Source organism: Dicentrarchus labrax, unplaced genomic scaffold (assembly GCF_905237075.1).
Source record: "Dicentrarchus labrax unplaced genomic scaffold, dlabrax2021, whole genome shotgun sequence".
NCBI lineage: Eukaryota > Metazoa > Chordata > Actinopteri > Moronidae > Dicentrarchus > Dicentrarchus labrax.
In genome coordinates this window covers 26,895,659-26,921,478 of record NW_026136707.1, presented here as the reverse complement: position 1 = coordinate 26,921,478, position 25,820 = coordinate 26,895,659, and the positions used below count along the sequence as shown (strand labels likewise).

Below are 25,820 nucleotides of genomic sequence, written 5' to 3'. Positions count from 1 at the left end.
AAAAAAACATTATTGATATATATATGAATATACTAGCAGGATATTTCCATTAAGTATTAACAGAATGAATAGAGTGAGGTGAATACACTAAGATATATACAGCTATTAGATATTTACAGTATGAACAGATTAGCAGTATATAGCAGGTTGATACTGAAGCAAAATATTACAAATGTAAAAATGTATTTCAAATTGGATTTCAGTGAGTCAAGTGTGTAGGATTTAGTGGCATCTAGCGATAGAATTCCAAGAACGACGGAGAAACTATTCTCTTCTTTAGTTGTTTCCTATTTTATTTTGTCCTTTTCCTCTTCTGTTGTCTTGTTTTGCTCCACTTCCTGTCTTTGTCTGTTTCCCCTCCAGGTTTGACTGTTTACCTCACCGTGATTATTTTCACCTGTCTTGTTATCCTTCCCCTCACCTGTGTGTTTATTCTTTCTGGTTACCTTTTCCCTTTTTTCTGTTTTTGCGTTTTATGGATTTATACTTATTTTATCTGCCTGCCTGTATCTGTTTAACACATGCTGCAGAAATGGTCACTATTTAAACGACCAGAGTGTAGAATTCAGTGGCTCTAGTGGTGAAGTTGCAGATTGCAACTAACCGAAACAGTTCGCCTTCCAAGCATGTAAGAGAAACTATGGTGGCCTGAAAACTCACAAAAAACTCAAAAGACCCTATCGAGAGCCAGTGTCTGGTTTGGCCATTCTGGGCAACAGTAGAAACACGGCGGTTCAACATGGTTGAATCATAGAAGACCTGCTCCCTCTGAGCTCAGTCTTGAAGATAGAACCTACGGTAGCTGTGGAGCGTGTGAAAAGTGCATACAGCCCTATCTATAGCCAGTTTTTTTTTTTTTTTGTGTTGTGTTACCTAAGAGTGAGCCGTTTTTATCTACAGAAGGAGCAGGTCTTCTCTGGAGTCCACCATGTTGACCGCCTTGTTTCTACAGTAGCCCAGAACGGACAAACCAAACACTGGCTCGAGATAGGAACTTTTGCGGTTTTGCAAGGCCACCATAGTTTCTCCTGCAAGCTTAGAAGGCTGAGCTGTATTCAAATGGTTGCAATCTGCAACTTTACCACAAGATGCCACTAAATCCTACACACTGGACCTAATGAAAAACCTGTGAAGCTGGTTCTAGACTTTTTGGGCTTCTGTCGGTAATGCATGTGCACGTCAGAAACTACATGTTGAATTATCATGAAACTTAACAGAAATTTGCATGCCATAGCTTTGTTCCTGCATAATGAAAACTATACACAGACAGACCTAAGAAGGACATTTTTTAATTTAAAAAACGATAACTTGTTGTGTTGAGTAACTTCACACTGAATCTATTTTTGAAGTTAGTATAACATGATTTACTATCAGTTAATTATCTAGCTATGTGTCTGCTGTTTGATGTTGGGCTGCTGTCACACAATAGGCATCTAACCTTCAGATAATAGAAGTCGTCCAGATTGCTTCTGTAAACACCCAGTATCTCTTTTTCATCTCTTTTTCTGTCACAGGAAGTGATGTGTTTCATGTTTCCAGTTTCTTTAGAGTAAAAAGAAGAGGAAGTGGACTATTAAGCAGCATGTGTGTTTGTGTGTGATCATGTCTGTGCTACTGTGTGTATTCATACTGTAGATTCTTGGTTTCTGTTCCTGAGCACATTTTATCTTAGTAAAACTGAGTGAGTACACACAAAGTGGATTTGTGCATACAGTATTTAGTTTGTTTATGTGTGTATGTGTGTGTGTGTGTGTGTGTGTGTAGCCTTGAATTGTCATCAACAACACACACACTCTGTTAGTCCTTTGTCAGGACTCGGTGCTTGCTGCTTGCCAAAGTGGTTTGCATATTTTTCAAAGGGCCCTAATCAAAAGAATCCAGAGAGCGGAGGGAAATGGCGCACAGTTTTTGTCAGCACAAACAACAACTTTGCTTTTATGAAGCGTTCTCTCACGCCAGATTTTACGCGTACTGTTTATGATACACTGTTGACACTAAACACAAGTGGCTATAAAAGGAAAACCAATTCTGCACTCATAGTCACATTTGTAGCTTTGTCAGCTCGACCTGCAAGAAAGTTGACTGTAACAGCAGCAGATCAGATACAAGAATGTAGAGCTGAAGAGGAACCACATTGCTTCTTTATCTCCTACAGTGTCTATTTCACATGAGATGGAATGAAACCTTAATTATCCTTGCAGGGAAATTTGGAGAAAGATATATAAAATATGAAGGGAAAGGATATTAAAGCAATTAATGCCCAATGTAAAGAACATATTATATAACTAGAAGGGCATTCAGAGAGTACAGACCTCTGCTAAGGTGTTCTGCCTCTACAGTGTTGTTTGGGTTGGCAGTTTTGTTCTCATTTCTAGACAAATACCAACGTTTTGTCACTGCCCTTTGGCGTTTCATATTGAAGTATAGGGTACCCTTTAGCGTCTGTCTGAGATTCACCAGAATTTAATCTAACCCCCAAATTCCATCGGCTTTATAACAACTCGTCTGCAACATGGTTTGGCTCTATGATCCGCACATCTTAAAATCCCACAGAGAATGTTCTAGAAGTAGAGTGGCCTGCCTGCCTGGCATTGTTTACTGGTGTATTTTGTCCTTTAAAAGGATGCAAAACAGTGTGTTTCTCCGCTTCAAATCTCCTCTTACCTGCCTCTAGCTGATTGACATCTGGCCTGGTGCCACATTGTTGATCTAGTGAGAAATTCAATCCGGAGTGTGCACTCAATAAATGACTGGATTCTCTACGACATTTCTCAGTCGGACTTCCTGCCAATGTGGTCTGCTCTGTGCTGCTTGATGTGAGTGGGCCATAGCTTTTATCAAAAATAGACCAGCCGCGTATTCTCAGCAGACCTTTTGAGATACTCTGCTTGTCTAGAATCAAAGCTCAATTATAAGCTGTTCTGTATATACGTTTCTAATAAACATTGCAACTTCTGATACACCGAGTGCAATATCAGGCTGAAATTATGAACTAAATATTTCCAGCTGCTGAATATAAATATTTCCACCTTCAAAGCTAGTACCCTCCATGATTACAAAAATTAATCCAAGGATGTGATTTGATTACAAAAGTAACTAGTTTTTTTTTTTTTTTTTTTGGGGGGTAGTAACTGTAATACTATTACTGACATTTATTAGTAATTAGTTACACGACTAGTTCCTGGGGAAAGTAACTTTATTACTGTAATATTACTACTAGTAATGCCTTGCTGCCCAACACTGATTACGACTTAATGTTTTTTTGTCAGTTAATTTTGCCAGACACCGGTGTTTAATCTCGCAATATTAACGGAAGTGAAAAATATTCCTTTTGATTCCTGTGTGCCGTTCAGGTTGGACATGATCTCATTTGATTTGCATTTATATATATATATATATGCAACAATGCATCTGAATGATCTCTTATGTAAATAAATAATTTTAATTTAAATTATAACGAGGCTGAGGGAGAGACTGTCTGTGTTTTTATGAAGGTTACAGCCATTTTAGGCAGTGATCTGGCAATGTCTGTTCATGGCAGGTATCTGTTCCACCTGTTTAATCATATTCAGCATATGTACTTTTCCCCTAGGTTTGTTAAGTACCGTGAATTGTTACACAGAAATAGTTTTTGGAAAAACAACATTTTATCATTCTACCATTATAAATATAGAATACGATGTAATATTCTGATATTTTCTTGTGAATTGTATTCATGTATCATAAACACTGGATCATACAGTCATCATCTGGAGCAAGTCAGAGAATATACCAGATTTTTTCTTTCATACCCTGCCTCTCTCCTATCTCAGGTATCAGGAATATCATCTCAATAAGCTTTAACTGCCTGATTTAATCACCATGCTGGAGGCGAGGCGTTCCTCTCCTTTTTCTAATGCCTAATACAAAACAATTCATGTATAGCCTGGGGACATGGAGCTCAGTGCCATGGCTATGTGAAAGGCTACTGTCACACACTCTGACGGCCATTGCTCCATTATACACACAAAGCGAAAAACCTGCACTGCCTTTAATACGATGTGATTTTATTAGCTAACAAGGAAGACATAGCAGCAGTGTGTGTTTGCTTATTAAATTATTCAGTGTTATTGTAGCGACAGTCCATTGGGAATGTCCCTGCTAGGAAGACGAGTGACACGCTTCAATGCTTCAGAGACTATCCCGTGCAGACATTTACATAATTAGTCACCATTAGAGTTGTATTTATGGCAGAAGTCAATAATTACCCAAACAGTAGGTATTTTGTCATATTTTGCCATAGTTTGAATGGTGATTGTGATGCATGCGCACATCGTCTGTGTGTGCGCTGCACTGAATCAAGACTGATGATAAATCCAATCAAAACACTCTATCCATCATCACAACAGTGTGTTTTAAACCTCGGACAGGATGTGTGAACAGAATGTTTACTCAGTGGAGGACAACTGCCCCTGTGCATCTGCCTGAACTCATTAATACTCCAATAAAGAATAAGAGGATTCATGATTCAGACAGAGGCAACCGCTGCATCTCATGTTAAACTCTGCTGTTACGTAGGTCTGATATTTGTTCATTTAAGTTATTTACGTATTTGTACTTCGTACATTGTACTTTCATTTTGTTTGACTAAACAAAGAAGTTGATCTTGATTGTCAAGCAGCATTAGTACCTAAATTCATTTTCATATATGACAACAGCTATGAGTTCTATATCTATATCAGGAATGCACCAATTGGGAAATTCTGGGCTGATACCATTGTTTTATTGTTGATATTTATTTGCCTTTTTATGCCAGGGAAAAAAAAGAAATCTACAAAGATAAGCATCTCTGCCTGGTTGAAACTCAGACTGTTTCTTTTCTCATCCAAGATGTGAGAGGCTGAGCAGCTACATGGAGCACATCGGTGCCAGCGCAAAACATTTAGCCATTTCAACATTTCAAATCTAAGTATCAGGCTAGTTTTTCCTAACCTGCTGTTTTTAGTCAGTAGGGGTAGCCTTTTAAAAATTATTTTCCAGGAAAACAGCTCTAGAACAATAGGTTAGGAATTCCAGATCTTCATCATTTTTGGATTGTTACAATATGGATTCCATAAGAAAATTATAATCTATGACTTTTTCTAGGTCCAGTATTGCCATTGTGCAGACTTAAGAAACATTTTATAATGTGTCCTATGGTACGGAAGCCCTAAAGGGCCATGTATTCATACATTTTATTTCCTCCGTTTTCCCGTGATAACGAGTTAATTATCTCGAGATCTTGAGATAACAAAACTTTGTTTTCCCGAGATAATGATATAATTTATTTGAGATCTCGAGATAACGACTGTGATATTATAACTGCGTTCAAGCCAGCCGTTACTCCGATCTCCGTGGTCAAATCAGCCGCACTTAAATTTACAGCATATTCACTTCTGGTTTTCAAAATAAAGGTATTAAGAACAGTAAGCTATAATTCGAACCTACATTTAAAATAAAATATGTTACATTAAAGTGTTTCATGCGCCCCTGATGAATAAAAAACATACTTAATATCAAGCATTTTACTGCACCAATGTGAAGAAAAAAGTTGTGAGGCTTAACATACTAAATAAAATAAAGTTAAATTCCTGTTGTGAACTAGACAAATTTCATTTCAAATGTGATATTTGCATAGATCTTTTCTTCTGTCTCAAATATGTAAAACATCTGAAATAACATTAGCTGCAGTGAGGCTGCAGCCTGTGGCCCTGAGGGACAGCTGCAGGGGAGGGAGAGAGAAAATAAAGAGATAAGGATAAGTCACAGTAAAAGTGTAAGACGTGAGGCTGTGTGAGGGAGAGAGTGCATTATGTATATCATGCAGTGCAGTGGAGTGCTACTATCAGTAAATGTATCTTTCTTCCTGATTTAAAAAAATTACAGTATTTCTATCAACTCTGAGCATTCTTGTCGCACCCCTGTTTAACTAGATGTTGCCTAGCAACACAAAATATTCTGAGGCTGAGGAAATTACTTTTGAGAACAGCCCATCCGGGTTCTTTGGCCTTGCATCACTGACTGGTGGTTAATGCAAATTCCGAGGTCATTACCAATTTCAACAGCATGAAATAAGAGTACCGTATATTTTTTTAGATATTAGGACCCTAAATCCTATGGCCAGCAAGGCAAACAATCATGTTGTTGCTAATCAATGATCGGCGTCATTATCTAGAAAAAATAAAGAAAGTGTCCTTTTAGTCTGTCACAGTGGACGGACCTGACATATACAACTATCTTTTTGAATCTCATATTTCTGACATCTGACACCGTTTCTGCCATGAAGACACTTTATTTTTCTCTTTTGGTCGTCTATTCAATGTGACGTTCATGTAAACTAATTCCATTGTGGTGGCGAACCAGAATCACTGTTTGTGTTACCGACAGAAGTAGTAAACATGTCGCTTTTAGCTCCACTTCATTACTTTATGCTGTTTACAAGGTTCATTATTAGAAGGAAGGTCAGCTCAGTTTATGTGAATTATTAAGGTTAAAATGCCCTCTGATCAACACTGTCAAACAAAACTCCATTCTAAAAGCAGCTGTTTTATGGTCCATATTTTTTCATTTTTACATTATCACTAAGACTCTTGTCTGGTTCTCTTCAATCTACGGACACTGTCAGCACACGTCATTTACTCAGTATCATCATTAACTAACCTGTGATGAAGTGTTTGTCACAGACTGTTTACCCTTTTTATCCTCTCTGCAGATGGCCTACACCCACAAATCTCTTCGTTTACTGTCCTTTGCTCTTTGGGGGAAGTAAAATCATAAAGTGTGTTTATTTTTATGTGTTTGATGTGCAAAATGTGACATAGCAGCTTTTAGGCATAGTACCACTAAACACTTTTACAGTTCTTGTTTCACCTATAAGGGGCATGGTCATTCTGAAGACAAGAGAGTGATGTGTGCCTGCTCTCATCTATACCTTTACTTTGAAGACATGTGGCATTTTGTTGGCAGGTGGCTATGGTACAAGCAGGATAATTACCTCAAAGTTTGTATGTTCAGTGATTGTAATTTCACATAGAGGTGTATGGATGCAGAAAAACACTGATGTGTTTTGTTGAATTTACTGACAGTAAACTCAATACAGTATTGCTAGAAGTAAGTGAAGTAAACTGTACATTTTTGTACTAAAATTGATCTGAACCTTTAATAAGTCTTGGTGCTCTTCACAGAATTCTCTTTACTTTCCACATCTATTACTTAATTCAACATAAGTGTAGACTTGGCGTGAAGAATTAACATGTGAGTCCTTCTGCTCACAGAATTCTCAGGAGGTATGCTCTAAAGTTGTAGTAGAGTTGTCACCCAAAGTTTTTTGATCCTAGGTGTTTAGCCTTGAAGCATACTAGTTTAGGTGTGATGAGCATGAATATCAGGCACCCGAGATAAATTGAATAAATGGAGTAGTAGTAGTTAGTCTGTATTGTATTGTAATTGTATTTTCTTATTTGTAATTATGATTAAATAATTGCAGGTGACAATGTGTGATATTCTGTACTGAAATTTAAGGTTGTTTTTCTTTTTGCCATCTTTGATAATAAGTTTCTTTCTTTTTAGACACCATTGTGTCGAAGGTGTGAGAAGTTTGGAGCATATACTGGCTATTCTGCAAAATGAAACAATTTTAAAACTGACACCCATGCATTCCAAACAATTCAGAAAATCTATAATCAGCAGTGTGTATACCAACCCAGCCCATAGTGCACAAATAATTTGGACTAACAGTGTCTGACCTGAGGCTGTGAATTATGGCTGCAGAGGGACCTCGGCACAGGTTGGATGATTAACAAGCAAATATGCTGCCTCCAACACCAACTGTTGTTTTCATTAATTTGTAGGGTGAAATGATAAAGAGACTGCGCAACTATCACCACAGCAGTTTTGTAATGAATTGGTGTGAGTGTGTTTTTGTGTGAAAACGAAACTCACGCAAACATATTAATCACACAGTTACCTGCAAACTCATGTGTGCTCATTGCACAGATGGATGAAAACAAGGTGTGAAAAACAGCCAAATCTCAACGCTACAAATGCCTTCAACGGATTGCAAGAGAGAGGGGGAAAAAGAGCAGCCGTGAGAAACTCGAAGCAAAAAGATCTAATGCAGGGAAGTTTTCAAACTTGGCTAGATTAACACAACATCCTTGATATGCAGCAGGTATTCTATATGATCCTACATTGAGGGGATTACCAAGCAGAGCCTTGGCAGGGGCAGAACTGTGACTGCAACATGCTTCCAGGCTGTTTCACTGGCAAAAAGGTACACTAGTATTTGATCGTGGTGGCACCGTCGCCTCATAGCAAGACAGTCCGGGGTTTGAACATGACCTGGCTGCCTAGGAGTTTAAAGTACAAAGCCATGCAGGTTAGGTGAAGTCGCCTGTAGGTGTGAATTTGTTAGTCTATCTGTGTCAGTCCAGCTATAGATTGGTGACCAATACTGTAGGTTCCAGCTCCTCATGATCCTGAACAGGATAAGTGGGTCCAGAAAAGAGATTATTTGATCGTGGGAAACTAGTAAAAGTATTAAATATTGTTTATTGTATTACTTTATTAATCCCACAACGGGGAAATTCCCTTGTCACAGCAGCATTTTACGTGAAATAAATAAATACAGATATAAAAAAAACTATGGTTAAGTGGTAAAGCTATGGTATGGTGGTAATTTGAAAAAACAGAAACTACAACATTGATCAGGTGTTGTAGAGTCTGACAGCGGCAGGGATGAAAGACCTGCGGAACAAATAATTAACAAATATACATTTATTGTCGCAAATGGATATTTTTTTTCATAGCCAGTACAACATAGAAACACACAGGTATAGACAATATATAAAAGCTTCATGTACACATTTGTACATCGCAGCTCACAACGAGTTTAAGCAATTCAGGGCTGCTATGACTGGAGGGACAGAACTCCCACAGAAGCCGGCTCTTCTTCATTTTGGGCTTTTTTATTGCCACAGGAAAGGGGGGAGACAGAGGATGACATGCAGCAAAGGGCCACAGGTCGGAATAAAACCCATGGCCACTGCAGCAAGGACAAAGTGAACTGGCAGGGCACCCCGCTTTTCTCCATTATTATTATCATTACTATCATTATTATTGCTTTTATAAAGTAACAACATGAGGTGGGGGGCTCTGGGTTTATTGATAATATCACAGCATCCTCTGTCCTTTTTTTGGGCCTATAGGCAAACTATTGGGGATCCAGCTGTGGTCTGATAGCTGAAGACTCAGTTTTTTCAGGTATTTCACAACTATTGGAGTGTGACCAGTTGTAGTGGTTGGATTCTAAAGGTTGTGGATTCTTGGGTACTAGTATGATGGTGGATGTTTTTCAGAAGGTGGGTATTGATGCTGTCCTCTAGGATTCAGAAGGATCGGAAGATGATAGAGTGGAGGAACGGAGAGAGTACCATGGCACAGAGCTTGAGCATCTGAGCTAGGATGCCATCTGGCCCTGACGCCTTGCCAGGTTTGTACCTGCACAGCAGATGTCAGAGATCTTCCAGTGTGAAGGGGGCATGTGTGAGCTCATGAAACAGGCAGCAGAGTGGTTATGAATGTCACTCTGTGTGTATAAAGTGCAAACACAGATGGTGGGGTCTGTTTTTGTGGAATGCTTTTGTTAAGGCTTTTACTTTATGAAAAGCTTGTTCTGTGTTAATGCTTCCGAACTTTTGGTCCAGTCTGTCATTATTTTTGAGTTTGGCCTTGGTAATGTCATTCTTAACCTGTGTGTGGACTGTTAAGAAAAGCTCAGTCCCTGCACTGAAATGGCTTCTGTTTGTGTTGGTAATGCAGAACTCTTACATTCAGATCACCTTAAAATATGTCTCAGTTTGTGCATGCCAGTGAGCCCTGTAGTTGTGTAATGATCCCCTTCAACTATTGGGTGGCACAGTGGATTTGAGGCTTGGCACATTTCAGTTCCAGTTTGTAGTGTGGGAGCAGGAAAACAAAAACCCGACAGGAGGATGTACCAAGCACTGAATGCATCACTGATGTTTCCTTGACACTCCAGTTTTTTGTTGTGGGAGCACATGCTGGTGGAAAGAGGTTAAAATAACCCAGAATGAACACCAGGGCTTCGGTGTATGTACGCTGCTGATGTTTGGTGTTCGCACTGGGTGGGATGATCGCAGCCAATGATCACAGTGGGTAAATACCATTGGAAACAGAAAGGTAATGATAAATTCAGCATCTCCATGTCTGGTGTCCAGACTTTGATGTGGGTTTTTATATTATTATAATGCACGTTGTTGACATTTGCAGACCCCACCACCCCTCTCCTTGCCCGACTGACTGGTCCTGTCATATGATGGTAAAGAGATCGAGACTACCCTTGCAATCTAGGAAGCCCTTGTTGAGCCATGTTCCAGTCAGGGTGATGATACAGGTGTCCCTGAAAGCCCTTTCCAACAGGCGCTTGGTGTGCAGTAAATACATTTTTGGTCGGTTGATAGAATAACAGTTTTTAGAAGATCTTCCCAGCTATAGGTTGTGGCGCTGAGCTGTTATTGGTGAGCCATAGGATTATGAATGCGAACCAGAATACCTTGTATAGATCTAGCATCTCAAATGTTTAGCTAGACTGAGTAGCTTATCAAATCAATCAAGACGAGATGCTGACACAGACGCTAACAGATCATAGCAGACATGACAGACTGTGTGAAGTTGCAACATGGAATTTGCTGCGCATCTCTTATTTTTCAAAATGAGATGCATGGTACTAACTATTTAGAGGTAAGGCTGGAATGCCAACTGGACACAGATGGGCAAGAACCCCTGGTTCAGTGTGTGTCATTTGATTTTTGGTACTTAATTGATACTTAATCACACATTTGTTATGGAATTCGAACCGATTAAATACAATATTTCAGGCAGGGCCTGCATTATTACTTAATCTTGAGGCTGTGTCTTTTAAGGGGCCCGGGGTCAAAATCTATATTAAACACCTTTATTATTGTGTTCACAGGGAACAGATTTTTTAAAAAAAGCTTTGTTTAATCAAATTACCACAAAATCATTCACATACAAGTTCAAGTAGAAGAGTCAGGTGTATGAGTATTATTCCAATGGTTGGTTTCTGGATCTTCAAAACAAGACATGTACCTTTTATCTGATGATAGTGCTAGATGAAAAATCAATGCTATTACCATTTATCTTATGAAAAACATGAATGCTTGTACCATTTTGCTTCAGTTAACTTGTAAAACTTAGAGAGAGAAAGAGACTTTCCTCACATGAAAATGGCTTCTTGTGGTCATTCAAATTACATCTTTCAGAACACAGGCGGAAGTCAAAGTAGTACCAAAGTAGTTTTTGTGCTTCATCCTGACTTAACCAAAGAGGTGGCAGATCAGAAAACATAATTTTGTTATAGTCATATGCATGGTTGAAGTTAATGACAGATGACTGAGAAGTTTGGAGACCTACCAGTGGCTGCTCTAGTCTGATTGTTATTTGCCTATTGTCCTGTGAACGGCACAAGCCAATATTGCATCAAGGACATGGTCACCCCAACCCATCCACTAGGCTCTGCTACTTCCAATCGGCTTGATTTTCTCTCACTCCGCTCAACAACTGTTTGCTGTCGTGGCTCCACAACGGTGAAACAGGCTCCCCGATTGATATCAGGACATCAGAGACTCTACACATTTTCCATTTCAGGCTGAAAACTCATCTGATCAGACTGTACCTTGGCCCATAAAAAATTGTACTTGCATGATTCTTGCAATTTTTGGGTTGTATCCAAGGAGTTGTCAGAAGGGAGTCTCACAAAAGACAATACTGAGATGTATATGGGAAATGTAGGGTCTAGTGAGTCTCCCTACATAATGTAAGTACAATACTAAATCAGAAGTTCTCTTTTAACTAAAATGAATGAATTAACCTAAACTTGAACAAGAAAGGTTATTAAGTAGGTTAGAGTTTGATATTTGTATCTTACTTAATGTCAGATATAAAGCAGTGTTTTTGTATTAATTTTGGGTTTACACAAGGTTGATCACTTTAGAGAAACTAACCCTTAGTGAGTTTTAGTGTCCCATTAAATGCTTTTCCATCATAACAAAAAACTTCTATTTCTAGTTTAAAGTGAGCACTATTGCTATTATGCCATGCAGTATGCATATTTAACATCACTGCAAAATAGCAACGAGGTCTTGACATACCCATATTGTGTACCTGTATGTCCCTCGATGACACAGAGCAGCAAAATACTATACTAGACACTAAAAAAAGACTGTAGTCAGTTTAATAATATCCAGCTGTAACCAACCTTGAAGAAAGTCATGGTGGAGCCATCCTCTACCACCCCATATTCTATCTTCGTCTGCTTAGCCAGGTCGTCAGCAGAGTCGATGGGTGACTCCATCCTCTCCACAGTGAGGAAGGCTGCCAGGTTGGCCGTGTAGGAGGAGATGATGATGAGCGTGAAAAACCACCAGATTCCTCCTACAATTCTGGTGGAGAGGGCTTTCGGCATGAGCTCAGATCCTGAACGAGAGGAGCAGAGGAGGGAGTGAGGCCTGGCGCTGCACTAGGCTGGAGAGGGGGCAGCACCCAGGCCAGGCTAGGCCTCTGCATCTGCTGCCTGGATCACACACTCAGACACACAGACACACAGAGTGGGCAAAGTGGGCAGCCTCAAGGTTGGACCTGGACCTGGACCTGGTAATAGGTATTTAGCTAGAATATAGAGATAGAAAGTGGGACAGGAAGATTCACTCGTTCTTGCAACATACTGTGCTTCTGGAATCTTGATGACATAATGACTACATGGGGGGCTTGCTACTGTAGCTGGTAAGCTAACTGCAAACACACTAGCTAGTTTATTTTTTCTAGTTACCTAATCGATCATTTATTTTTGCGAAGGTTGCTAACCAAACCATCTTGGTTGCTAACCAGACAAACATTGACTGCTGCTCATTGAATAGACAAACCTTTTGAGACTTTTGTCTTACAACCTTCTACAAATGTTCTTTTGGGGAACAATGTATTGTCATGGTCACAGGTTGTCATTTGTCGGTTCTGATTGGTTGCCAAGCTTCAAGGGGGCAAAGCCTTACGTAATGTGAGCCTGTCTGAGGGGAGACACAGAGGGAGAGAGTGTAGAGTGGAGGCTAGGCCACAGGAGAGTGACGTGCTGCAGATGAATGCAAAGAGCTAGACCGTGATGGACAATGAAGGTCAACCCTCATCTCTGAAGGATCTTGGTTTAGTTTCTGACTGCATCTATTTGTTAACCTAAATGAACTGAAATAGAATCCAAGCTCAGTGTATACTGGCAAATACAAGGCAGGCTGGAGGGTGCTGCCCAACCAGGCAGTTGGGTGAGCGACACTGTGTGGTATGAATGGAGTGACTGCATCCTACTCTTGCTGATTCAACAGCAAGTATTTAGCATATGTGATGGCCTGTTAGTAGCTGGTACAGCAATGAGGGCTATCATAATAAATACCCCAGACTAAACAAATTAATTGTATCAGTAATACCTGTGCCCTGAAAGCATACTCGCCTCTATATGTAAAGATCTGCATGGATTTACTTCATCCCTGCAAGTGAATCCACTGATGCAGTCTTATGAAATTAATTTATTTATTGCACTTCCTACATGGAGTTGTTTAGCTTAACACAGCATCAGTTACTTCTACTATTTTTAATTTCTTATAATAGAGTACACTAAATCTTCTGTTAATCTGACTGTTTTTCATTCAAGTTTTATGCAGAATGTATGAAGAGGATGAAGGAGCATATGTGCGTGGGTAGAGTGGGAGTGAGGTTTGTTGTCTGGGTGAAAGAAGGTTGGCCTGGGTAATATCAGGACCATTCTACTCAAGCAGCTTAAGCAATTGAAAGCAGGGATTTTGTACATTCACTCAGAGGGAAAGCTGATAAAGAGTCAGTGAGATAGGAGGTTAAGAACTCTGTGCTCCACTCCCTTTGTACGAGACTCAATCTGCACTCTCACTTTTCATCAAACTTTCTTTCTCACGGTCCCCCGAGTGAGCTGTCTAGTAGAGGGTGCATGCAGGGAAAGACATGACAGCCAACTGCAGCCAGAGCCCACCACTATTGATACTGCAATGGAGATACAACGACAGGCTTTAGGGAGACAGGGATACCTACTAAAAATGAGCCTCCTCAGTGGTTTAAGGCTCAAAGAAAGATACCACGTCTACCAAGTATGGGTTGGTAAATTCTTATCCTGCCTTCAGTAGATAACTAATAGAATGTATACAATATGCTGACTATCCTTACTGTTGCATGTGTACAGGCTCAATACAGATTTTATATGTGAGCAATGATAAAAAAACCACGTTTTACCAATGTATGGGTTGTTAAATTTAAATCATCATGTCCATGCAGTTTTGCCTACAATAAACCCCAAAATAATTGATAGAACGTGATAAATGGCCCCAAAAGCTAAAAGAAAAAAAATTTCCCTATTATTATTTTTTTTAAAAAAAAAAAAAAATTTTTTTTTTTTTTTTTAAAACCCACCCCAGCACTTTTGGGGAGTCAGGTTGAAGTGTGTTTCACAATTATCTGCTAGGTAAAATTACTGGTTGAGTTAACGGGGTATGGCCGTCCATAGTGCTCATTGTTTTTGTCTGAGACGTTGGTGCTCTAGTGAAGGTGAATTTCATATACATGACCTTTAATCAGTCGTCTCCTCAATAGAAATTTTCAGTTTAACCTCTCATTAGGCACAAGCCATCCACACTGTCAGACATGGTTCAAGCACCCTATCAAAGTCACCCAGCACGGCCACCAGCCACCCACTTTGCCCATTCATCAAACCACAACCAGGAACAAAAATCAAGGTAGCAGACATGAACAAACACATATTCATCAGAACTGTCAGCAGTGGATTCTGCTTGTTCTACGTTGGACCAATGACCGGCTATCAGACGCAGGTTCTAAAGATGGAACATATTACCAGCTCCGAGCTTCTTATCGTGTTCCACCTCAGAAATCAGAACAGAAAAGAGGGGCGACTCGCTCAGAGAAGCGAGCCGACCCAAACAGAGCCTGGTTGGGGCTGACTGTCATGTACCCAAGGTAACGTCATGACCAAACAGCACATCCCACAGTTTTCTGGGGGGCGGGGCAAGCCGCCGGGCAGGGGAGCCTCTCTACATTGCAGACCAGCACGGTGCCATGCAGACACTGTGTTTGTCTAGTCTAATCCCACAGCTTTCTGGCCCTCAGCCACATCTTCTCAACTCGTCAACCCTACACATCTGATCTGCTGGCCTTTCAATTCTGAGCTGCATCTAGAGGCTAAAATGACATTTACATGGGAGTTTTTTTGTTGGGGTGGTGTTATAGTCAAACAAGTCATCATATTTTAATAATAATTTACTAATATTTGAATCTTTGGAGCCAAGTAAATAAAATTCTGTGGAAAAAACTTAGTAGCTAATTTGGGGACATTAGTAAGCATGCGGTATAAGTAAGCATGCAACCAGCCAACAAGGGATAAGTTATCTGCTACTAAAACTAAAAAGATTCAGATGTCTGTGGACTTATAGGATCACTTCATCCAAAGAAATATTTCTTACTTGTCATGCACATAGTCCTGCTTTTATTTGTCCAAGTTTTGAGATATCTGTCTTTGAGATTTAACCTCTACCAAATATAGTGGTGGCGGTAAAATGAAAAAAAAGAAACTGTGTTCTGTGGATTATCCAGGGTACCTGCAACAGACATTTTGCTGTTGAATTTTTAAACTAACAGAAGCAAATAACAGCCAAGTAATCTATGAACAAGTGAATATTTATTTTCTTTCATGAAAAAAATATCAAATAAGTGATTTAAAAAGGTGTTTTCTCAAATTTAGAGAGGGAATTTAAGTGTAAAAAATCACTCAAGATCCACTTACTAGCTTTCTTCTCATGATCTTTCTCAGTGGACTGAGTTGTTTAATTGTCATCATGTAACCTATGTATGGAACTTTGGTCAAGTGTTAAGAGGTGGGGCAGCCTATACTGTATACAGTACAGTACAGGTTACTGAGGATGACCATGGAATATGGGTGAAAGCTGAAAATTAATGGGGCTTGACTTAAGATTTTTATTTTGCCTAACTACTGTAAAAACTAGTTCAAGTAGCAGTTAAGTAGTGAATTTAAACAAATTGAGAAACTCAGAAGGTTTCCTTATAGCTATCAGATAGCTAGCTAATGATTAATGTGAGTTAGTGAAGTGTTTTGCTCTGTACACCCACACACTAACTAACTAGCTAACTATTGATGTAGATTAGCTAGCAAGTCAGCTAGCAATTTGCTAACATTAACTAACTTAAGATATGACAATATAGGCTATGTCACGTTCATATTTCAGTTATCTTCAAAATGTGGTTGTCTTTTCAACTTTAGAGCACAGAGCAAAATGGGGCAAGACTTGGGGTGGAGGCATAAATGTCAGGGACATGTTCAAAACCAGGACATATAAAACCAAAACTATCTCCATGACCAGATACCACTTAAGGTAAGGTTATATTATTTCTTGCAATTTGGGTGAACTGACCCTTTAAAGCAGCTTTGACTAGGGCAGCTAGTTCTTTGTGTGCTTTATTGCATTGTTCAGATGCAAGGACATATACAGACATGCTTTCCAGGCCCTAAAATCATCACTACCTGTTGTAAATATGTTGCATTGTTAATTCCTTTGGAAGAATTGCTCATTTACAATGCAGCATATCTCCCATAGTGACATGCATTGTAAAGGATATAGGCCACATAATTATTAAAGTGATAACATTCCATTTTCTATTTAACTTGATTTTTTTTCTTTCTCAGTCTAAAGATGCCAACTAGTTGAGAAGATATGGCATTGGTTTGGCAGAACATTCACATTCTCATTCAATCTCACTCATTTGATCCATCTCAGGTGTTCTGGGTGGGTACACTTACCTGCTCAGACGGCTGTAAATTGGTGGGGAAAGGGAGGGTGTGAGGGAGCATGCAGGAGCACCATCCTCATTTATTGACCACATCACTCAAATCCCCTCTCAGTCCATCCTGCTGCACTCTACTAGCATCATGCACAGAGGCCCCCATGCATGGTCATGGGCCTGGTCAAAGAGCAAAGGTTGACCCCCAGCAAAAAAGTGGGACTTGTGCTAGAAAAAGGGGGCAGGCAGAGGCGTCTACCTTGCTGCATGAGAGCTCCAACTCCGAACCAGAAACTATTTAGCAGGGTGAAATTGTTTTCCACTACATCCGAGTCAGGGTTGCAAGGGTGGGGGTTATACCACTCGTAGGGACTAAACCTGTGACAGTTAACAGAGAACACACACATATATATGTTTACTGCAGTTGCATAAAGACACAAGTGAAGACAATAAAAGAGACCGAGAGGGGTCGTCCTACCTGGGGAGACGGGGGAGAGAAAGCAAAGGTTGGTTAGACATGTCCAGAGTAAGACACTGCAAATTATGCCTGAGAACACTTCCCAAATCAATAAGCCTTTCTATGTCTTCATGTGCATACCTCGGATTGCTATGCTGTTAATTGGATTAGTAAATGACGTGCTTATTACATGAATTACTGTAATTTGGATTTTCTTACTGAATAATCTATTAGTCTAAATAAAGTTACAAAAAATGATGTCTCATCTGAATCTCCCTTATGTGTGTTTTTAAAATCCGATAACATACAAAACTTGCGAAGTGGGCTCGAATGAACCCCACTCACATTCCAAAAGTGACTCCTCACGTAGGAGTGCTCATATCAAAGGCAATTCCCTCAGTAATTTAATCGATGGGGTCTGAAAATAACTCCATTGTCAGCCGAGAAAAGAACTAATAATCCTTATAATCTTGGAGGAGCATTAATATTCAGCAGATCAAACGGTTCATTCCCATCATGCCCACGCCGGCCCCGGCACTCCCCCTCACTCGACGCACTCCTCAAGCAGAGAGATTTCTCATTTATTCATATTAAATAAAAGTGACATTACATTAGTAAAGGTTGATTGGGCTACAATTAAGCATCCTGACCTGATTTGGTTTGTGCCAGAGAAGATGGGGGAACCAGGGCCCTATCTTGACTCAAGCTGTTTAACAGACACAAGGGTTTGACTAATCAAATTGCAATGCATAATGTAGACTTGTCTCAGTGTGGGCCTTTTTACTGTACTGGAAGTCAGAAACGATAACCTCAAGTAGATGTAACATCTGCACGGAGAATAATGCAGATGAAACTGCTGTGCCGCCGGGCATCAAGGTTTTGATCCATTGTCCTCTGGGTAAAATACAGTAGTACTGGGTTAAATACTGCAATACGCTACTCTATATGAAGATGTATGGCTGTATCGATGAAATGACAGCATCATAACGGTACACTGTCATTGACTAATGGGCTTTGCCATTATAATGTGGTTAGCGGTGGTGTTTCTTTTCACCCCTTACAACACTCCGGAGGATATTGTGTGGTGTAGCTCAAGGACCTCTGAATGTCCCCTTTATTCCTGCTTTAAGAGAATCCTTGGCCTTAAATCAATCCGTCTGCTCACTCAATTTGCCCCAGATTTGCTTGCTTGTCAATTTGCAATGCCAAATTGAGTTCAACTGAACTGCGACCTTGTCATGGCGTATGTGACTATGTGACCCAGTTGCTTGCGCAGAGGTCTCTGAGTGTGTTTCCTCCAATCATGTCGTGAAAAGCCAATTACTGCTCGCCATGAACATGGATGAGCAAAGTTGTCAGCATCGCGCTAGATAATGGGAGTGGCTGGTTGGACTGCTGCTGCTGCTGCTGGTTGGGTCAGGGAATGCTAAACCAATGCCGTTTACAGGAGACAACACAGCTTAGCTGCTTGGCCCGTTTGCTGTCATTTTGATCCAATTACAATGCCCTTACATTATCTCAGGTCATCTGTGCTGCAGAGGGAGAAACTTTGAGCAAGGTCAGTGCAGAGATAAGCGTGGACAGAAAAAAAAGGTGAAAAATTCACCAGCAGCGCAGAAACAATGTGAGGCTTTTATCTTTCTACCGGGGCAGGGTCATCCCGCCGAAAACTCCAGCGATGATACGCACGATAACACCAATGTCAGGGGAGATGAATCAACAGAATCAGAATGGTCCTGTTTCTTTGTAACAAGATTATAGACTTTATATGTCCACACATGAGATTTTGACCGTGAATGCTATAGTGTACAATAAAGGACCAAATCCCACCAAAGATTTATTTTTCTGTAAATTGCTGTTTCTGTATATGTATGTTTTAATGCTACATGCTTTCTTCCAAGCATTTACTTTGTATATGAAATGTCCTTTTGAAAACTTATTTTGCCATGCTTTGCCTGTACTGTACTGTACAGCACTGAAAGACAGACAGAACATATTCAAAAGCACAAAAGATTACGGTGTGCCTTGGAAAATGGGCAACAATAATGAAAAGTGCAGGGTAAATAATTTTTTGTACACTGGCCTAACACAGACAACTTGCTTTAAAATTCAACCAATATGTACTGACAGTGGTTTGTCAACTGCACATGGAACTCTGTGGTATATCTTTGTTACCCATCAGACTGAACACATTCAATTCAATTTGATTTGTATAGCGCCAATTCATAACAAAAGTGATCTCAGAACACTTTTCAAATGGAGTACGTCTAGACCGTACTCCTTAATATATATGTTATATAATAATAACATATATGAAATATATGTTGGTATTAAATATCATATATCGTCCAGTCTTTATGAACCATTTCTAATGTAATGTAGCTTTGTTTTTGTTTGATAAACCTGACATGAATGTATTGGAGCTTATTGCATGAAGGTATTTATTTGCATAGTAGGCCTTTTGGAACCTCCAAACCTAACTAGCCTTGCAAATCTAAATAAATCATTAGCTAGTTAGGTGGCTTGTTAGCTGGCGTTTTGCTAACATTAGTGATCAGATGTAACTAGCTAGATAAAGATAAGGTAGATTAGCTAGCTAGTTTGCTAGCTATTTGCTAACATTAGCTAACTTAATGTTGCTTTTATCATTTATCCATCTTCAAAATGTAGCTGTCAATACAGACCAGCCTAGCACATAGCATATGACTGAGGTTCTGACCAAGGCTTGCTCAACTGTAGAACACAGCGAATACAAGGGGCAGGAAGGGTCAACTGTTAGTCTTCTCCTACTTAATAAGACTCAACACTCCATTTGAGTTTTTCATAAGAAATGTACAAGCATATATCCAGAACGTCCTACTTAGATGACTGCATGGGATTCAGAAGAGATTTTCAACCACGTGATGAGGGGTGTGCCTTTAACATGAGCACGTACTTAACCAAAGGCTTTTCATTCAAAGACAGATAGATTACACTTTGATGTGAAGGAAGAAAGACTTTGCACACAGAGAACTATTCTAATTTTGAGCAAGACAGGCGACAACTCGGTGTCAATATGATGAGTCATAATGAGAGAAAGACAAGGAATGTTCTGCACAAACGTCCTGATCGATAACTGTCGCCAAGCTTTACCTCTGCGTCTTGCTCATCTTATTCGCTTGATGTGTAGGATGTAGGGAATTTGATTCTCCAAAGTGTAACAAGGTGATAATGCACAGGCTTTAGCAGGGGTGTGATGTACTATAGAGGTTGTTTTTTCCCCCCTGCTGTTTCATCACCTGTGCCAGAAGCAGCAGCAGTGCTATTGATGTCATTAGAGGGAACATAAGAGCAATAACAACCAGTAACGTTAACATCAGTAACTGGAGATATGAGGGCAGGCAGAAGCAACAACAGAGTAATCATGTGTTTTTAGCTGTGCAGCCATGTGGTACGGACCTACACATGGTGAAGAGAAGCTGCTCTGCCTCTAGCACTGTCAGTCCTAGTATTCGGTCTCTGTCAGTCTCCCACTCATACAAACAGTCAGTCACACAGTACAGCACAAACACAAGCATACATAGATAAAATGTGCAATGTGTACACACATATATAAACAGTATATAAATAAATAAACCTTGTTGTACTATTAGGTATTGCCTGTCAAATGTATGCTGCTAGACAGTTTGGTCTCACAAACGTTTGTGAAATGAGTGTGCTTTGTAAACATACAAATGACGTATGTGAACAGAAGGTAAAATAAATGAATTTTCCCTCCATGATTCAGTGGAGGACATTGTACAAAGAAGGTTTTTTATGAATCTGAATAAAACCTGGATGTAAATGTTAAGCAGAGATTGTTCCCAGCACAATGGTAGCATCAAATACCTAAAAAATAAATTACATTTAACTGACAAGAAACCTCTTCTGTAGGAGGTGGGGGTGGGGGGGGGGCAGAGTGGGTCGTCCACTAATCGGAAGGTTGTTGGTTCGATCCCCGGCTCCTCCCGCCACACGTCGAAATAGCCTTGAGCAAGATACTGAACCCTGAATTGCTCCTGATGCTGTGCATTAGTGTATGAATGCGTTTCTGTTCGATGGGTTTTGCCATCGCTGTGTTAATGTCAAACCCTAACCTTAAATGGAAACCTTAACCCTAACCTGTCCTCACAAATGCCTACACCCAAAGTCAGGATCCAGGTGAATTTGACCTGAATTTAACTTTTGGGCTTCAACTTTTGTCTATCCTTCTGTTTGTTTTCTTTTGGACCCAAACTAAGGTGGCACTATTTTCTAAATGGACCTGCCTGTTAAGTGTAAAATTCCAGCCTCAAAGATTGTGCCCCGCCTCCCTTGAATTAAGGTAAAAAAATAAGGAAAACATTCCACTATCTGTTGTTGTGACTGTGGGCTAAGCTTTCTTTCTTTTCACAGTCATAATCTCCAGAATTGGCCTACGAACTGTGAGGTGTAAATTACCAGTGTACCTATTCTCCTAATCCTTGTTCTCTCAGGATTACTTTATACTATTCGTAGTTTTTATTTCAATGGTGATAGTAATTCCCTAGTTAATTGCCATATTGGAGGAACTTGTTGCTTATGCAACCAAGCAGTCCTTGTACCTAAACCTAGCCATTTGCCATATCAGTGAAACATGAAGCTGTGATTGGTAAGGGTTTAAAAGGGACTTTTCCTGCTATAGTCAGATCAGAAAAAAAAGTATATGCTAGTCTGGCGAGAGCAATAAGGGGAGAATGGGGAAAGGACGAACAACACCAGCTGGGGAATTGCATCCCAGGAAATATTTTCTTAACCTCTAAAATTAAATATTATTTGGATAAATAATGAAGGCACACAGACTCGTTACTGATGTAAGACAGAGATGCATTTTCACAATAAACCAACTGCTTTATTGAAATAATCAAATTATATAAATAGTATTAATATTAATTAAGCTTAGAGGTTAAGAAAATATTTCCTTGGGTGCAATTACCCAGTTGGCATGGTTGGTCCTTTCCCCATTCTTCCCCTTATTGCCCTCACCGTATTTTGCCGTTGTCAGCAGGATAGGAGCGAAAGAAGAGAGCATAGGCCAGCAGGTGCCTTATATAACCTGGCCTGATTATGAAGTTGGTTAGGGAAGGAGTCAGGCATGGGACTGCATTCACAAGCACTAACACTGCACTCACCTGCACTAGGGGAGCGTACCCCACCACACTAAGGTACAAAGTTTTCACATTTATCTGATCCCATAGTGATTTTATTAAATAATCGGTTAACTCACTTAACACATAGTATCTAGCCATGTAGATAGTTCCGTTTTTTTTTAGATATCTGTCTCTGGATTTTTCCAGTTTAAATAGGTGAAATTGAGTGAAAACTGTTTACAGCTAGGCCTGTGGATTATCTAGAAAAACGGGAGCACTCTTTCTGGTAAGACATGTTGCCTGTTAAATTATGTGGTGGGCACCAAAAGCTATATTCACCTCCATTGCATTGGAGTAAAGGTACAAAATCTCAGAGACAAATAACCTGGGCAAATATTAGCTCAACTATCTGCATGGCTACATACCACAAGGGGAAGAACGTGAGAAGATATTTGGCTATGATAGTTCAACTGCACAAGCTAATTATTATTATTATTACAATTGTTTCACACAACATTATCTGTTCACAATACGCAATCTGCCTTTTAGACTTCTCATTTCATGAAATTTTGTGAGACTGTTGAATGTGCTACATTCTACAGCAAAAACATGCAACTGTAGCCCAGCATGCATCTATGTATACAGGAGAGAAGAAGGAATAAAGTGAGGGGGAAATGTATACACTTACCCAAACACTTACTTATTGTGATATTAAATACAGATAGGTGCATATTCTGAGCCAACTTAGATGACAGTTGCCGCTTTTTATTCTCTTGTGTGATCATATCGCCAGTAACATCGGAAAAACACACGTGCGTTAACAGTAAAACTGTCGGGCCACGGCCTCAAGAGAGCCGATGTCTCCCAAAAGTTTTAGAGTTAACATATACTTTTCTTTGTCTTTTTTTATTCACCATGCTTCAAACTGGCTGAATAAGAGCCATTAGATCACTCGAGTGAGTGAGCCTTCAAAAAATATTGGCCTAGTTTCATCAACTGAATGGACTTGTCTGAGTAAAGTCGCTAAAAGGAAAGACAACTGGTACAAATGATGTGTTGTATCATTTCACCAGCCGAAGCATTCTTGATGTTGCCTGCATCATCAAACTGAACTTTATAGACATAGAAGCAAATAATAAGCTTCTTGTATCTGTTATAACACCTACCAATGGATGCAGGTTTTCTTATAGCATAGTTAGGGTTGGGTGACATTCAGTGATACCAACAGAGCAAACGCTCTCTCCTTGCTGAAATATCTCTGATTCAAAGAATGTTTCTATCTAAAGCAGTTATAGTACCTGCATTCCTGCATTTTTATATTGGTCAACCACCAACTCAACATACCCTTAGTACAATTTCATTACCTTCCAACACCATTAGCACAACTCCTAACGGGTTCTAGAACCTTGTACAGCTTTAGAAATGTTCACAACAAGCATATTTAGAGCAATGTATTTAAACTCTGCAGCACTCCCTCCATGGGTCCAGTTTCTTTGAACAAGTGCAATGCCATTTGAACTTGGGTGGCACCGATTAACTGCAGTAAGAGACCTGAAATTGCAGGTCGTAGCCCCACTTATAAGAGAGCTTTGGTGGAGAAGTGAGAAAGTAATCCAAAGCAACTACAAAGAATAACGCTAAATGTGAGGTTTTATGGGAGAAACAACATTTGATAGCCAAGAGTTCTTTATGCTTTGAAAGCCTAGCATACTAAAGCAGTCTGGACAGATATACTTGGCTGTATCTTTATGAATAGTCAGCTGCTATTAACACCAGAGAGGGTAAGTGGTGACAGTACAGATAATAAACAAAGGTTACAAGGACTACAATAAGATTTTACTTTTCCAACAAAATGCTTGGTGAGGTGACAGCTCAAAACTCTAATAAACTAGCTACTTGTAAGTCCATATCCTGTTGGGTTTGCCAGTAAATGGACCAAAACAAGCAGAAAAAAAGATATCTCTGAGTCATAGGTGTATTTGAAGCAAGGTGAAGGAAACAAGAGAAAAGAAAAGACAGCATGAACTCTGAGACACTGGGGACAGTGAGGGAAAGGTGGGAGAGGAGCAGCAGTGTTCACATCGAGCTCGACACATCCCAAACACACACTTACGCACACATATCCATATGAGTGCACAACCTTTCTGCCACTCTCTCGGAAGCACACACACAACCCTCAAACCGCTGATAGGCCTACGACTTCTCTGTCTCAGGTCTGTGTTCCTGTATATGTCTGCATCTCCTGTGGTTTTATTTACTGGTACAAATGTGAGTAGAAGCAGGCCCAGAGTAACCTAGCAGCCATGCCGAGTGCCAATTTAAAACAAGATACTCTACGAACATTTTACAAATGTCTAATGCTGGAGAAAATGGCAAATATTTGTGTGATCATGGTTAAACTGCAATAAACACGTTACACAGCAATGACGTGGAGTCTGAGCTTTGATACATGACCGTTGATTAGTGTCAGCACTGTCACTGAGTGGTGAGCTCGGGATCCTGTAATTACAGAGATTAGCCTGTTGTTAGTCAGATGGGCGAGGCCGAGTGATGGCAGCTAAAGCACGTGTCTGACTGTGTGTGAGGCTGTGATCGCTGGAAGTGGCATGTTACCTGGCTATGACAAACAGCACACAACTGACACCCAAGTAAGCCAGCAGAATATACATCCAGATATCGGGCGAGAGGGGGTTGAGGAAGGAGAAGACCCCAGGGTTGGTCCCGTTGGGCTTGCGGTACAGTATACTTATACCCAGCGTCATGAAGGGCTTGGAGAAGTCGATAACCTTCTCGCGCACGTATGTGATGGCGAGGGGAGCCACTGCCAGATCAGCTCTCTGTCAACAGGAAGCATAAAAGGGAAGAGAGATAGGCCATAAGTCACGGGCACAGGAAGCGTTTAGAGGCAATCAAATTAGGAAAACAGGGTCTTTACACACTGGGACAGTCTGGCACTTAGCGAGAAATTTAAAGCCCTCTTTCTCTTTCCACCCATCAAGTATACTCCCACTACTAAACTCACCTTTCTCTCTCTGGAACCTAAATCAAAGCATTCATTTATTTCCTTTACCTACTTTTTCTTTTTGTTAGGATGGCTGGGAGCTGTAGCGTATCATAGCACTATACTTAATATGATGTACTGGGAGATACATACAAGATGTGACAAGTTGCCAGTGCTTTAGAGCACTAAGATAAAAAGTCCTTGTCATACCAATAATTCATGACGACACGATCTGCAGTGGTTGGACTGTAGGAGGAAATGACCAACAGGAGAACTGTTAATTTTGCTTTCCTCCCAA

General features: G+C 40.1%; 1 protein-coding gene across 5 annotated transcripts in view; it reads right to left on the bottom strand.

Annotated features, from left to right (window-relative positions):
• grik2 (glutamate receptor, ionotropic, kainate 2) overlaps nt 1–25,820 on the bottom strand; it is a 261,749-nt gene that overhangs the window by 40,779 nt on the left and 195,150 nt on the right. For all 5 annotated transcript variants that reach the window (XM_051407269.1, XM_051407264.1, XM_051407267.1 and 2 more), the window contains 3 exons: nt 25,135–25,358; nt 17,198–17,316; nt 12,317–12,534 (listed from right to left, as the gene is read on the bottom strand). In XM_051407269.1, the coding sequence (XP_051263229.1) occupies nt 12,317–12,534; nt 17,198–17,316; nt 25,135–25,358 (561 nt within the window). The remainder of the gene's footprint in view (nt 1–12,316; nt 12,535–17,197; nt 17,317–25,134; nt 25,359–25,820) is intronic.